Below are 16692 nucleotides of genomic sequence, written 5' to 3'. Positions count from 1 at the left end.
CAGTTTACAAGGATACACAGTATGCAACACACCTGGAGACTACACCTGCTAGACCCGTGAACCACGTCGTCCCATACCGGCGGGTACTGAAGGACTCTTAGCGTCGCCGGTAGGCATCGGCAAGCATTTTACTTCCAATAACAGTTGTTCACCATGACGTGATCTATCACCCCTAAATGTTTGATGCAAGGATTCTGAAACAGCGTGTGTAGGTGTTGTTTCAGTGTATAAGTTCTGCTGTTAGTTGGTTTATCCCAGAGGACTATAGCACAATGTGGTGAATAACGTAAGCAATGTAACTAGATATACAAAACGGGTTTTGCTAGTTTCCCGACTGCGCAATGTGATGTACGGTTCTTTATAAACACACTGTAAGACTTAAGAAAGACGTGCAACGAAGCAATTTCCCCAATGGAAATCTGTATCCGTGATGTACCTGCACAGGCAAACCAATGATCATACCTTCAGAAAAAATTGAATGATTTATTCAACACAAAGAGCTTCACAGCCGGCCGGACTGGCAGAGCGGTTCTAGGCGTTAGAGTTTGCAACCGCCCGCTACGGTCGCAGGTTCAAATCCTTCCTCGGGCATGGATGTATGTGATGTCCTTAGGTTAGTTAGGTTTACGTAGTTCTAAGTTCTAGGTGACTGATGATCTCACAAGTTAGGTCCCATTGTACTCAGAGCCATTTGAACCAATTGAGCTTCACAAATTGAGCAAGTCAATAAAGCGTTGATCTACCCCTGGCATATGCAAGCAGTTATTCGCCATTGCACTGATTGATAAAATCAGAGAGATTAGAGCCCACACAGAAGCATACCGACAATCCTTCTTTCCACGTACAATACGAGACTGGAATAGAAGGGAGAACCGATAGAGGTACTCAGGGTACCCTCCGCCACACACCGTCAGGTGGCTTGCGGAGTATGGATGTAGATGTAGATGTAGATAGAGTTGTTGGACGCCCTCTTGCGAGATATCGTGCCATATTCTGCCCAGCTGGCGCATTAGATGGCTAAACTTTCGACCTGGTTTGAGGGTCCCTGCTCGTATTACTCCACTGTTTCTTATTTGGGGAAGACCCGGTGACATTGCTGGCCAACGCACGGTTTGACAGACTCAAAGACAAGCAGCAGAAGCTATCGCCGGGTGCAGGCAAATACTATCTTGTAGAATTGTAACCCAGGATGGCTTGCCGTGAAGGGCAACAAAAAGGGACGTAGAATATAGTCGACGTACCGCTTTACAGGAAGGTGCTGCCGGTGACAACCAAACGGGTTCTATTATGAAACGAAATGGCACCCCAGAGTATCACACTCGATATCTCACAGATGTCTGGGGCGTCTCCAGACGCGTCTTCGCTGGGCACTGGGATTCGATTCGAAGCGGGATTCATAACTAAATGCAATTGTACCCTAGTCAGCGAGATTTCAGGCGGAATGTGCCCGACACCACTCAAACGGACTTGATCGCCTACAGTGAACTAAGGTAGCCGCGCACTGGTCTCCGTGAGCCTAACCTCTTTTCTGTGACCCACCAGTTGGTATTTTTTGTGATCTTTACAAAGCATTTCGCTGTGTAGATCATGTCACACTCTTCGAGAAACTGAGGCTCTATGGAATTGAAGGCTATACATACAGCTGGTTTGAATCATTCTTAACAAGCAGAAAGCAAAAAGTTGTGCTGAATAACACAAATAATGTTGGGAGGATGGTAAATTCTACTGAATGGAGAGTTACCACAAAGTAAGTCCCACAGGGTTCAATTTTGGGTCCTTTGCTGTTCCTTGTTCATGTGAATGACCTCTCACTTAACGCTCAGCAAGCAGAACTAGTACTTTTTGCAGATAACACGTGTTATAGTAAATCCTATTCCAGAAAAAGCAGCTGAAGATATTGATAAGGCTGTCTTTCAAAGAATTATTAAGTGGTTCTTAGAAAATGGACTTTCCCTTAATTTAGAAAAAACTCACTATATTAAGTTCTGTACACCGAAGAGAGTCATACTAACTGATTTAGTATATGAAGAGCGCTCAGTTAACAGGGTAGATGTCTCCAAATTATTGGGTGTTCACATTGACGACAGCTTGAACTGGAGGAAGCATATTACTGAGCTTCTCAAACAATTAAGTTCAGCTTCTTTCGCTCTTCGTATAAGAGCTTGTCTTGGAAATAAACAGATCACCCTCCTAATGCACTTTTCATATTTCCACAAAATAATGTCTAATGGAATAGTTTTCTGTGGTAACTCACCACTTAGACGTAAAGTACTGATAGCACAAAAGAGAACAGTCAGAATAATTAGTAGTGTTCAGCCAAGGACGTCATGTAGGTACCTACTCAAGGAGTCAGGTATTTTAACTGCACCATCAGAGTACATATATAAGCTAATGAAATTCGTTATAAATAATCCACCTCGATTCACGAAGAACATTGATGTTCATACATACAACACTAGAGGAAAAAATAATCTTTCCTATTAGTTATTGAAGCTGTCAGTTGCTCAAAACTGAATATATTATTCAGCAACAAGAATCTTTGATCACTTGCCCAACAACATAAAGTGTCTGGCAGGTAGCAGATCAAGTTTTAAATCTAGCTTGAAATCATTTATTTTGGATACCTCCTTCTATTCCATGGACGAGTTTCTGTTTCAGAACTGGTAAAAAAATTGTACCTCTAAATGTAGTTGCATTTGTAGGACTAAAAATTTCAGTAATATTATTATTAGCACTATTCATGTCTGTACATGTATCTTGTAATCTACTCGTTACACATTATATCGATAAAATAATCGTGAAAATGATCTACGGAACATAACGTAACTAAAGTAAACTATTGAAAGGTCTGTGTTGCATTCCTTTCATGTTAATTTATTAAATCTGTGTAATTTACGGCATAAATTCCTCTTCCAAATTTACTGTGGTGTTTCTGACTATCTGGGAGGAGACTGAGCAGTGGAACGTGTTACTTTTACACATAATCAAGAACGATCTGTCACACTACTACACTTTAGAAAACAGTTTATATGTAATTCATGTCACAGAGTGTCATACGGAACCTACATCAGCTTTCTTTTATATACTGTATATGATAAGATACTGTCATCCCCCTTCCTTTCTGTGTGAAAGGATGAATGAGCAAAGGTATTTCTAGTTGCATGCTTGATGGTAGCAGACAAGCCTATCTGCTAGAGAACAGTAGGACCAACGTCGGAACAGGTAGCTACGCTTTCTAAAAGCAAAGAGGTTTCTATTCTAGTATGGTCCTGCCCGTCTCTTGTCATGTTGGTATAAGAAGCTGCCTCTCTGGTCACTTTCGTTTTGTATCTGGAAGCACTCTTGGTAGGAACTCACGGCAGTCTGTCCGCGGCGAGTGTCTGAAGTGGTAAGATCTCCGGCTAAGCGTGTCTTTGCTAAGTCCGTAGGACAATGGATTTCTTAAGTTCAGCCTAACTGAAAATTTAATCACCTTTATTTCAGGTTTAGATCTAAAATATCTAATATTATCTTAAATTGTAACGCAGTGTAATTTGAGTGTGAAGTTCAGAATATCTTCAAGTAGTTGCTTCGTCACTACTTTGTAACTCCAACAAAGATCATCAATCTTAAATGCGAATGTGCGTGAGATATCACGTCTCGTCTTGACAATATTTATCAATATAGCAACTTTTCTTTATGTTCAACACACGTGGGGTGCACTATGTGAGACCAGTACCACGTGCTTATACAATTGTTTGACCCATCAGGTTAATAGTAAGACTATATTAACCAGTTCGAGGTTTTTCTTTTGTAAATTGCGTTTCGATGTAATTTATTTTAATTATCAAAATTACTGTGGAGTTACACTCTTTGTGTAAACCAAGTTGGCCACGTGAAGCATGTGGTGTAAGCGTCAAAGTAGCCCCCAGCTATTCTTTTTGGGAAGATTTCACAGAGATTTAGTATGAATTTAGTATACCAGTGTGTGGTAATTTCATGACGGACAGGATTTCGCTACGAACGTAACTTCTTTGGGTGAAAATTGAATTGGTTGGTTGTGGTTAATTTACTCTTGCATATGTTTCAACGTTCTTCGTGTGTTACTTTATGAATGCAGTGTTGTATGCAGCCTCCCAATCTTGGCTCCATATTTAATGTGTTCCGTAAGATTACAAACTCACATTTTCTCAATCCTAAATAAGGCACCAGTTTAGTTATGAATCAACTTTAATATGCTGAAATTTTAACGGAACAATGATCAATGTTAAAATAAATGTCCAAATATAAACCGATTTATTTATTTTTATTTAAATTCTATTTTATATCAGCGGTTGTCGTAAGATGACTATTAAAAGGTTATAATTAATGTTAGTCTGGTTGGAAATTTGATAAACTAGACTGGATACCTGGTGAAACAGTTGCTCAGTAATGCAAGGATAACTTCGTTCACAGCTTTTAATCCGCTTTCATTATCTTGAATATCAGCACCGCTTTCAGAACATATTAATGCATCAACATTACACTATTAGTGGTCCATGAGGTCACCGAAGCACCGGTTACACATCCGATTGATGCTAAAAATGAATCTGGGTTTTTGAATGCCCCTCTGGCGATTGCTCGTTTGTAGCGTTCCGTCGTCTCCCTAGGTCGACTGCTTCTTTTTTGACGCTTTGTTCGGCAATGGTTGACCCATTACTGTCTGCCAATACCGTGGAATAGTGGTATCGCTCCTATTCAAATGTCGAGCTCTTGGCAGTTACACCAACCGGCTTCCGCTCTGAACTACTGACGTTTGCGTATACTGTTCACGCGTCTGACTACGAGGTAGAATTTATGCCCTGATATCTACATGTGCCATGGTTACTATCATTCCAGCTGCATGGTGCGAATGCGCTACAGCAACACACATTGATCCACCTGCTGATAAAGTTTACAATTTTGATCTTCCCATCGATGGCTGTATGAATACAAGTTTGTAACCAACTGGTCAATTTGCGTCACTCATTTATGATGCAGAATTTTTTTTTATGTTTCAGTGTACATTCTGCTGTGTATCTTGAAAAATTCTTCCAAGACTAAAAGTCTAAAGACATCGAGATCCCCTAAGTATTCAGCAAAAACGAAAAGAAGAAAGGTAACTAGAAAAACTACGCTATTGTACAGGAAAAAAAACGTTTCTTGTAAAATAATTGTAGTGCTTCCTCAAGAAAATAATGTCAGCAACGTTAACATGAAATATGTAACAGTAAGTACCAAATATGAATAGTGAATGCATGAAAGAAATTACACTCCTTAACAGGTAGGAAGCAGCAAACCAACAAGGTGAAGTCCTGCCTGTAACAAAATACTGTCACGAAGAAGGAAATGGAAAAGACGGAAGTTTTAGGATTTCAATGAAACTGTTATTTTTGCCTCTAGAGTGGAAATATCTGCCTTCGCACTTGTTTGTAGCCAAATTCGTCCGGATGACTGTATTGCTCTCTATCGTAATCAGTGTAAAAGGGAGTACGTCTATCGGGGGATTCCACATCGGTCCGACGACGCATTCACAGACTTCCCAGAAAGGTGTTCGGAGTAAATGAAGCGTTGCGGACATTCTGCACGACAACGACGCCGTCTCTTCTCAGATAAAGGGCAGAAGTCGATGCCATAAATGCCGGTGACGCATGAGGTCGTTTATTCCGCTAACGGCGGTTGAGCGCTGTTCGTACCTCAGTGCACGTCATACGAAACGACCCCGGTCCGGAATAGACGCACGCGTAGCACAACTGACATAAATAACAGGTTATAGTTGATAGCAGAAGCATCGAAAGGCATTCGTTCCTCTCGAACTGTACATCACAAACATTGCTGTGTTCATTTTTTCTTTTTTCATCAGTATTCCGCTGTTTATTCCTGTTCTACATCTCGTGATTTTCTTCTTACCTTCTTACCATCTACTACATATAAAGACCTTTATAGCCTGCTTAATGTATTGTGACCGTCGTCCACTTCTAAAATTTTTCCCTTTTAACTATTCGCACTCACATTGGCCGCACGGGGTAGCCATTCGGTCAGGGGCGCCTTGTCAATGTTCGTGCTGCTGCCTTCGTCGGAGGTTCGAGTGTGTGTGTGTGTGTGTGTGTGTGTGTGTGTGTGTTGGTCCTCTAGGTTCTTACCACAAATTTCAAAATCATTTCTGGACACACGTTAACATTAGTCACATTAGCATGCCCATTCTCCTCGTAACAGCTTTCCAAGGATCATTTTTCGAACCTCTAACATCGACTTCTCTTTCACTTAATTGTTATATCTCCACCACATTTTTATAGTTATTCTGTAATGCAATAATACAAATATCTTCTTTTAATTATCCTTCGGAGACCTCAAATTTTACGTTTCGCTTCCAACCACTTCCCTACTCGAGAAGTGCGATAAGATCTCTTTTGTTCCTTTTCTTGTTTTTGTTATGATTTTGTTCTTCAAGCCTGACAGAAATCTTTGCTACATCAAAATATTCACACCATACTCGAGGTAAAACTACGTTCCACATTAAAACTGTGTGTCAGTCGACAACCAGAACCTGGGACCCAAGCCTTCCGCGGGCAAGTGATTTACCGACTGAACTATCCTCACAGGCAGACTTTCGATTCTCATCTGATACTTCACAGAATTTCTCTTGTATACGTTGTGGAGTTAGCACTACAGGCATAAAGGTATAACGAAGACATGCCGTAGCAACAGCTTGAGGGAATGGAAATACATTCGTATTAGTCACTTCATACGAGGTGCATTCAAGTTCTAAGGCTGCCGATTTTTTTTCTAATTAACTACTCACCCAAAATCGATGAAACTGGCGTTACTTCTAGACGTAATCGACGTAATCGCCCTGCAGACGTACACATTTTTCACAACGCTGACGCCATGATTCCATGCCAGCGGCGAAGGCTTCTTTAGGAGTCTGTTTTGACCACTGGAAAATCGCTGAGACAATAGCAGCACGGCTGGTGAATGTGCGGCCACGGAGAGTGTCTTTCATTGTCGGAAAAAGCCAAAAGTCACTAGGAGCCAGGTCAGGTGAGTAGGGAGCATGAGGAATCACTTCAAAGTTGTTATAATGAAGAAACTGTTGCGTAACGTTAGCTCGATGTGCGGGTGCGTTGTCTTGGTGAAACAGCACACGCGCAGCCCTTCCCGGACGTTTTTGTTGAAGTGCAGGAAGGAATTTGTTCTTCAAAACATTTTCGTAGGGTGCACCTGTTACCGTAGTGCCCTTTGGAACGCAATGGGTAAGGATTACGCCCTCGCTGTCCCAGAACATGGACACCATCATTTTTTCAGCACTGGCGGTTACCCGAAATTTTTTTGGTGGCGGTGCATCTGTGTGCTTCCATTGAGCTGACTGGCGCTTTGTTTCTGGATTGAAAAATGGCATCCACGTCTCATCCATTATCACAACCGACGAAAAGAAAGTCCCATTCATGGTGTCGTTGCGCGTCAACATTGACTGGCAACATGCCACACGGGCAGCCATGTGGTCGTCCGGCAGCATTCGTTGCACCCACCTGGATGACACTTTTCGTATTTTCAGGTCGTCATGCAGCATTGTGGGCACAGAACACACAGAAATGCCAACTCTGGAGGCGATCTGTTCAACAGTAATTCGGAGATCCCCCAAAACAATTCTCTCCACTTTCTCGATCTTGTCGTTGGACCGGCTTGTGCAAGTCCGAGGTTGTTTCGGTTTGTTGCCACACGATGTTCTGCCTTCATGAAACTGTCGTACCCACGAACGCACTTTCGACACATCCATAACTCCATCACCACATGTCTCCTTCAACTGTCGATGAATTTAAATTGGTTTCACTCCACGCAAATTCAGAAAACAAATGATTTCACGCTGTTCAAGTAAGGAAAACGTCGCCATTTTAAGTATTTAAAACAGTTCTCTTTCTCGCCGATGTCGGTAAAATTCCATCTGCCTTACGGTGCTGCCATCTCTGGGACGGATTGACAATGAACGCGGCCTCATTTTAATACAATGCGCATGTTTCTATCTCTTTCCAGTTCGGAGAAAAAAAATCGGAGGCCTTAGAAATTGAATGCACCTTGTACTAAAGACTTCCATACGTTCATTATGTGATCTAAACCATATAGGACACGTATAATAAGGCCTTATTTAATACCCATACCTACAGTCAAGGCAGGGCTTGCAACCCACAGCTCTGCTTAACGAGACATCGACATTGCACCAAAGTGAAAGACGCATTCATTTCTCATCAGTAAGGAGCATCAAAGCTTCGTTTGTGAAAAAGTTCCTATCTAGTACGCTTCATCATTTCAATATTTAACAAAATTCTATGCTTAGTACTTGAACGACTCTTTCCTTCGTTTATTCTGTGAAATTGACTTTAAGTTTTTGCATTCCTGTTTCGATACTTAAGTTGAAAACGCAAGGGATAATTGAAACTTGGTGTTACGCTCTTCTTAAGGTGAACTTGTTTTCCATGGTTGATGGTTACAATGTCTGCGATTGTACAGTGTATTTTCACATTACAATGTTCTTGAGACATGCATGTACCTCTGAAAGAGAAGGCACTTTTCTGACGATTACAGCCGTGGTAAATTTTACGAAATGGATTTGCATTTTTGCGAATCTGGAGAATGACTTCAGCTGTTTGCGTCACACGAAAATTTATGCAGGATTTCCTGGTTATCGCGAGCGATCGCCATAACCATTTGGGCTGTCTAAGCGCGTTCCAAACGTCCATGCCACATAGTTCACAACCCTACCCTTCCACATTTAGTGTTTCCTGTACAGGGAGAGATACATATTTTACCGCAATTTTGACCTGTCGAGGCATAGATACATCACGGATGGACACAATGTCTATATATAGTGTCTGTTTTATTTCAGTGTCCTTCAGACATGCATGAATAAGTCCCGGTCCGTCGCAAATTTTCAGGTGTCGCAAACAGCTGACATCAGTCCGGATTCCCAAATGTGAATTCGTTTCGTAGAAAATGTTTCCACTTTGTCTCCATTTCTTTTATATTGTAAGTTCTCCGACTGCCTTTTACAACGTCTTCATTCATCTCAGGATTCTTTTTCTTTAGCAACAGAAAATCAATGACAAAGTACTTCAACTAAACACTAGTTGCGTTCCTTCTCAATCCCTCAGAGACTTTTAACAGTACTGTGGTAATGACACCTCCGTGTCTAGTTGTAGGGTTGAAGAATTTGACGAATTAGGGACGATCCGGATAGAGCAAGGCCGACAAGTGGCATATATTCGCATTAAAACATGGTTCAGTTGGCACTTTTAACATGTTACTTATGATCAACAAGTATCGAAAATTAAACTTATTAGCTGTATTATTATAGATAACGAGCTAAACTTTGTTGCGTTTTGTATGTCTAAATAACGGTAGAGGTACTGAAAAGAATAAAACTCATCTATTTTGGCTGCTTGATTTGCTTTGTTTCGTTCATTAGTTTTCATTTTTGGCGTGTCACTCCAAATGGTTGCCAGTGGAATGTTACTATTTCTGAGGGCACTTTGCATTGTTTTTGTGAAGATTATATACTACAAAGAGTAATGGGAAACACTACTTCCGCTAAAAACTTAGCGTCTAGAGATTTGGTTTGTATTTGCCTTACTGTTTTTTTCACTCCTCTCAAAGTGCATGAAATGTGGTGAACCGGCGGTGGTACAAACGTTTCTCTTCTCGAACCAGTATGTATCAAAAACATATATAGATGTAGTTAAAAATTATTACTTATAAAATTTAAAATATAGTTCTCGTTGATTATGCTTTTAAAAACTACAGTTCAAAATTTTTTTCGTTTCTAAAGGAAAATATAATAATGAAACGTAAAAAAGCAAAACATTGACCTAGGAATGGGACGATCTTGAAAAGAGGCTCTTACATTAGTTGATAGCTGACGGAATTCCATTGGGAAGTGGCAAAAATAGGATAGGGACGATTGGACATTCTGTATGGAATTTGGAGGGGGTACAAGGAAAGGGATCCAGTGTTTGGTAAATGTAGATGCATGCTTGGTAACAGAAAGGGAATAGAAGAATGAGTTGCGTGCTGAACCTTGTTATAAAGACAACAGGTATAGGGAAATATGGGCACGGAAGGTGGATGACCGGCTGTAGCGCGGATACAGGGGAGAGTCTTAAAGCTGACAGGATAGGTAAGTATTAGGGCGCACTTTAATGTCTACCTGAGGGAGTCGATTGAAGTTCCATTGGGAGGGCGTATAAAATGTATGTGCACTACTGGCCATTAAAATTGCTTCACCACGAAGATGACGCCCTACAGACACGAAATTTAACCGACAGGGAGAAGATGCTGTGATATGCGAATGACTAGCTTTTCAGAGCATTCACACAAGTTTCGCGCCGGTGGCGCCACCTACAACGTGCTGACATCCGTAAAGTTTCCAACCGATTTCTCATACAAAAACAGCAGTTGACCGGCGTTGCTTGGTGAAACGTTGTTGTGATGCCTCGTGTAAGGAGAAGTGCGTACCATCACGTTTCCGGCTTGTAGCCTATCGCAATTGCGATTTATCGTATCGCGACATTGCTGCTCTCGTTGGTCGAGATCCAATGACTGTTAGCAGAAAATGGAATCGGTGGGTTCAGGAGGGTAATACGGAACGCCGTGCTGGGTCCCAACGGCCTCGTGTCACCAGCAGTCGAGATGACAGGCATCTTATCCGCATGGCTGTAACGGATCGTGTAGCTACTTCTCGACTCCTGAGTCAACAGATGGGGACGTTTGAAAAATAACAACCATCTGCACGAACAGTTCGACGACGTTTGCAGCAGCACGGACTATCAGCTCGGAGAGCACGGCTGCGGTTACCCTTGACCCTGCAGACAGACAGGAGCGGTTGCGATGGTGTACTCAACGACGAACCTGGGTCCACGAATGGCAAAACGTTATTTATTTCGGATGAATCCAGGTTTTTGTTTACAGCATCATGATGGTCGCATCCGTGTTTGGTGACATTGCAGTGAACGCACATTGGAAGCGTGTATTCGTCATCGCCATACTGGCGTATCACCTGGTGTGATGATATGGGGTGCCATTGGTTACACGACTCGGTCACCTCTTGTTCGCATTAACGGCACTTTGAACAGTGGACGTTACATTTGCGGTATGTTACGACCCGTGACTCTATCCTTCATTCGATCCCTGCGAAACCCCACATTTCAGCAGGATAATGGACGACCGCATGATGCACCTCCTGTACGGGCCTTTCTGGATACAGAAAATGTTCGACTGCAGCACATTCTCCAGATCTCTCACCAATTGGAAACGTCTGGTCAATGGTAGCCGAGCAACTGGCTCGTCACAATACGCCAGGCACTACTCTTGATGAACTGTGGTATCGTATTGAAGCTGCATGGGCAGCTGTACCTGTATACACCACGCAAGCTCTGTTTGACTTAATGCCTAGGCGTATCAATGTCGTTATTACGGCCAGATGTGGTATTTCTGGGTACCGATTTCTCAGGGTCTATGCACCCAAATTGCTTGAAAATATAATCACATGTCAGTTCTAGTATAATATATTTGTCCAATGAATACCCGTTTATCTTCTGCATTTATTCTTGGTGGAGCAATTTTAATGTCCAGTAGTGTAGTTGTAGGTTTTACTGGGTGATGACAGCATATTAGGATTGGAAACAAAAGGAAAAGAAATCGGATTTGGGAACAATATACCTTGGATATAAGGACGTATTCTGCATGGATGAAACAGGTAGGAGTTTAACGAGGTGGCAAAGTATCCATGTGAAAGCACATGAATGTAGTAGCCGAGGTGGGGTGCATGGAAGTGTGATGAAACGTTGGTGGAACAGATATCCAAGCTACCTAGAGGTACGAGAGAATAGACAGATCCTGTCAATAAGTGTATGTCTCACCATCAACTGAAAGCTGTTACATGTAAAAAATAGTATAGATTAATGTAAAGGCAGAAAGAAAGTAGAATAATAGGTGCGAGTTGGAGACAATGTGACTCACCGGTGGAGGCCCTGGTAAGCAGCGTCAGTTCGGTGTCGGGCTGTGGAGAGGCGTCGCACGTGGGCCCCCGCGCATCCAGGCAGCTGCGGCCTGGCAAAAAAAAAACAAACGCACAGGCTTCAAACTACAGCACTGCGTTGTGAATCTGTGTTTTCATATATCTGCGACGTTGTTGTATAAATTTCAGTTTGGATTCCGTAGAAATGTTGGAACACGTGAGGCAATACTGACCCTACGACTTATCTTAGAAGAAAGATTAAGGAAAGGCAAACTTACGTTTCTAGCATTTGTAGAATTAGACAAAGCTTTGACAATGTTGACTGGAATACTCTCCTCCAAATTCTAAAGGTGGCAGAGGCAAAATACAGGGAGCGAAAAGCTATTTACAATTTGTACAGAAACCAGATGGCAGTTATAAGAGTAGAGGGGCATGAAAGGGAAGCAGCGGTTGGGAAGGGAGTGAGACAGGGTTGTAGCCTCTCCCCAATGTTATTCAATCTGTATATTGAGCAAGCAGTAAAGGAAACAAAAGAAAAATTCGGAGTATATATTAAAATCCATGGAGAAGAAATAAAAACTTTGAGGTTCGCCGATGACATTGTTATTCTGTCAGAGACAGCAAAGGACTTGGAAGAGCAGTTGAATGGAATGAACAGTGTCTTGAAAGGAGGACATAAGAGTAACATCAACAAAAGCAAAACGAGGATAATGGAATGTAGTCGAATTAAGGTGGGTGATGCTGAGGGAATTAGATTAGGAAATGACACACTCAAAGTAGTAAAGGAGTTTTGCTATTTTGGGATCAAAATAACTGATGGTGGGCGAAGTAGAGAAGATATAAAATGTAGGCTGGCAATGGCAAGAAAAGCGTTTGTGAAGAAGAGAAATTTACTAACATCGAGTATAGATTTAAGTGTCAGGAAGTCGTTTCTGAAAATATTTTTATGGAGTGTAGCCATGTATGGAAGTGAAATATTTTACGATAAATAGTTTGGACAGGAAGAGAATAGAAGCTTTCGAAATGTTGTGCTACAGAAGAATGCTGAAGATTAGATGGGTAGATCACATAACTAATTAGGAGGTATTGAACAGAATTGGGGAGAAGAGGAGTTTGTGGCACAACTTGACGAGAAGAAGGGACTGGTTGGTACCACATGTTCTGAGGCATCAAGGGATCACAAATTTAGCATTGGAGGGGAGCGTGGAGGGTAAAAATCGTAGAGGGAGACCAAGCGATGAATACATTAAGCAGATTCAGGAGCATGTTGGTTGCAGTAGGTACTGGGAGGTAACGAAACTTGCACGGGATAGGGTAGCATGGAGAGCTGCATCAAACCAGTCTTAGGGCTGAAGACCACAACAACAACAGCATCTATAAATTCGGTGAATCGGAGAATGCTAGCAGTGAATTCGTCGAATATATGCACTTTTTGAGCAATGTTCATCTTAAGATGTTCTTCGTATTAATCATCTTCAGTGCTTATCTTCAGTACTCATAAAATTTGTATAACGTGTGAATAATTTTATGCGATTTATGTGAACATCGATTGAACAGAAAGTAAGAAGAGATGAACTTCCTCTCCCTGTTTCAAAGCAAGAGAAACTGATAATTTGCTACGTAACATAGCTCCAAATATGTCATTTGTCGAGACACTTTTACTATCGCATACTAGGAAGCCATTTGGCAACGTCACTGCAACATAATTTGTAAAAACAGAGACGCAGTAATATGAAAATGCAGTACAAAGCCTATAATATACGGCGACTTTCTCCTCTTGTAACCAACAACGTTGACAGCGGAATTGTGAAACTAGTCGCAAAAAAACGAAACACCCTTGTGCTTAGAACCTAATTTTCACTATACAGCGGAGTGTGCGCTGATATGAAACTTCCTAGTAGATTAGAACTGTGTGCCCTACCGAGACTCGAACTCGGGACATTTGCCTTCCGCGGGCATAGGCTCTACCAACTGAGCTACACAAGCACGACTCACGCCCCGTCCTCACAGCTCTAATTCCGCCAGTACTTTGTCTCCTACCTTCCAAACTTCACAGAAGCTCTCTTGGCAATCTTGCAGAACTAGCACTCCTGGAAGAAAGGATACGTCGAAAACAGGTCATAGGAGAGCTTCTGTGAAGTTTGGAAGGTAGGAGACGAGGTACTGGCAGAATTAGAAATGTGAGGATGGGGCGTGAGTTGTGCTTGGGTAGCTCAGTTGGTAGAGCACTTGCCGGCGAAAGGCAAAGGTCCCGAGTTCGAGTCTCGGTCCGGCACACAGTTTTAATCTGCCACGAAGTTTCACCCTTGTACTTACCTCTTGAAACATTTAAGGCATGTTCATTCCAATCATGCAAATGAAAACTGAGGCACCTAAGACTTGCATGCACAAAATTCACAGTACTACAGTAGTCTGACTGCTAGTATCAGAAGCCCCGTTCTGCGCATCTTACTTCTCAGTACATAGATCAGCCGCCCTCCTGGTGTGGGGAAGGGGGAGTGGCAGGGCGGGGGGGGGGGGGGGCGGTAACAGAGGAGGTCGCCAGCTTTCACTAAAATACTTGTATTTCATATTATGTAATAAAACACTTCCGGTGAAAAAATATTGCTAATGTCAGATTGTCATCTTTCACTAACCAAATTCGAAAGCTGCCCCATTGTTAATTTGCTCTCTTATTTCACAAGAACTGACCGCCGGATCCTGTCAGCAGGATCATCGAGAAAAGTAGCTAGTAATGTTATGTCAGTCCCAGTCACCGAACAAAGGCATAATTTGCTACTTACCAAACATTTTAAAACCTAGCCGTTTGACAGTGTGACCGCCACTTCCTTGCAGCATTGGCTGCAAGAATAGATTTTTAATCACAGCCATTGTGACCGTCCACTCGATTCCAGCCAGAATTCCGAGTCAGTTCAAGGATATTTTAGTTTGAAGTTGAATTCTAATGGGTATTCAGTGAAAATAGGTAATCCGATTTAAAATAAAGTCGTTGGATAAGTGGCTGATTCGCAGTGGTAACAGGAGATTGCATGGAAATGATTCACAGAGAGTATCTTCTCCTTCAAAATATGCACTTCTAATAAGGAAAATGATTCGAATTTAATCAAAGTGCATTCTTTCCCATCGGCCTCTGTTCCTGTCAGCAACATTAGTTCTAAACGACAAACCAATGAGCGTAAATACCAAGCTGATTATCTGAAGTTAGGCTTTAGCAGCACTTTTTGAATAATGAGGAACAACCACAATGTGTTCATTGTTTGGAGATTTCGGCCAACGACAGCTTGCGTCATATAAAACTAAAGAGAAACCTGCAGGCAGAACATGCAGACCTCGTTAGCGAACCTATCGACATTTTTAGCGACATGAGCAACAGTTGAAATGAAATGGCCGATTGCTGAAAGAAAGCAGGTATCAGTTCCTAAGAAAGAACTTACAGTATTCTTAGAAGTATCCTACTTAACAGCAAAATCCACATCACCACACATTATTGGTGGGAAATTGCTTCTTACCGCAACTGTCAAAATGTGGGAAATAATACATGTAGAAAGGTTTGACTAGCGTTTGAAGATGATACCTTGGATCACCGTAGTGATGCAATAGCCAGTGACTCGAAAAATCAATTGCTACCACACCCTCGTGATAGACCAAAACTCGTCCTGCAACTTGATGACAGTCCTGATATCGAGGGAGTTCCCAAATTCTTATTCTTGTGCGCTACTTTTATGTAAATGAAATGATTCACGATTATCAATTTCGTAAACGTCCGGATGGGAGAACTACAGGCATTTATCTTCACTTTCTTCTGAATTCATTTTTTTATTGACAACAGGAATGGAATTGGGTTGGTGTATTAACGCATAGAGTGGCAGCATTTGCTGTAACAAAAAAGGTGTTAAGGGAAGATTGTGTGCTGTTTCTCCTTCTGTAAAATTCACACATTCCATAATCCACATGGAGGCACTGGCCTCTAAAGTAGTACAATCGGAACTCAATAACGTGCTGAATGATGAGGTCAGTGCTGTAAATTTTGTGAAATCACAATCTATAAACATTACGCCATATGCTATTCCTTGCAAGGAGACGGCATCAACTAATAATTTGCTTTTACTGCGCACGAAGTTACATTCAGTGTCTCGTGGTACAATTCCTTGACGCGTTGTGGAGTTGAAGGATGAAGTCCGCCTTCTTCTGTTAAATAGCAGTGGCACATTTGTGGGCTGAAGCACCACACCACAATTTGAGTATTGGCTCTTGAGAAAAAAAGTTTAACGACGGCTAAGATGAGGCCAACAGCAGTGATTCTCTTTGACAATGACCAAAGGGGAAATTTGTATCTACGGTGACATACATACCCTGCAAGCCACCGTATGGCGTTTTGTGATGAGTACGTCTCGCATGTACCATAGTCTGATGCTCCTTTCCCTGTTCAAATCGCGAATGGCACCTGCGAAAAATGATAGTATGCAAACCTCCACGTTAGCCCTAATTTCTGAGAATATCCCGTTGTGGTTGTTTCGTGAGACGTATGGGAGAGGGAGTAATATGTTGCCGGCTCTCTCGGGTTATTAATAGTAAACCCCATTTGCGATGCACAAAGTGTCTGTTGCAGCACCAGCCACTGGAATATGTTGAAGAAATCCGTGATTCCTTAGCACCGACCAAGCGATTCGTTAGATCTTGTCCATGTG

General features: G+C 41.9%; 1 protein-coding gene across 1 annotated transcript in view; it reads right to left on the bottom strand.

Moving 5' to 3' along the window:
- The window catches only part of LOC126285100 (neuropeptide F receptor-like), a 363066-nt gene that overhangs the window by 210718 nt on the left and 135656 nt on the right, over positions 1-16692 (bottom strand). Inside the window, exon 6 of the mRNA XM_049984425.1 lies at positions 12007-12096. Within this exon, the coding sequence (XP_049840382.1) occupies positions 12007-12096 (90 nt within the window). The remainder of the gene's footprint in view (positions 1-12006; positions 12097-16692) is intronic.

Source organism: Schistocerca gregaria, chromosome 8, assembly GCF_023897955.1.
Source record: "Schistocerca gregaria isolate iqSchGreg1 chromosome 8, iqSchGreg1.2, whole genome shotgun sequence".
Taxonomy (NCBI): Eukaryota; Metazoa; Arthropoda; class Insecta; order Orthoptera; family Acrididae; genus Schistocerca; species Schistocerca gregaria.
This window is presented reverse-complemented; position numbering and strand designations above follow the sequence as displayed.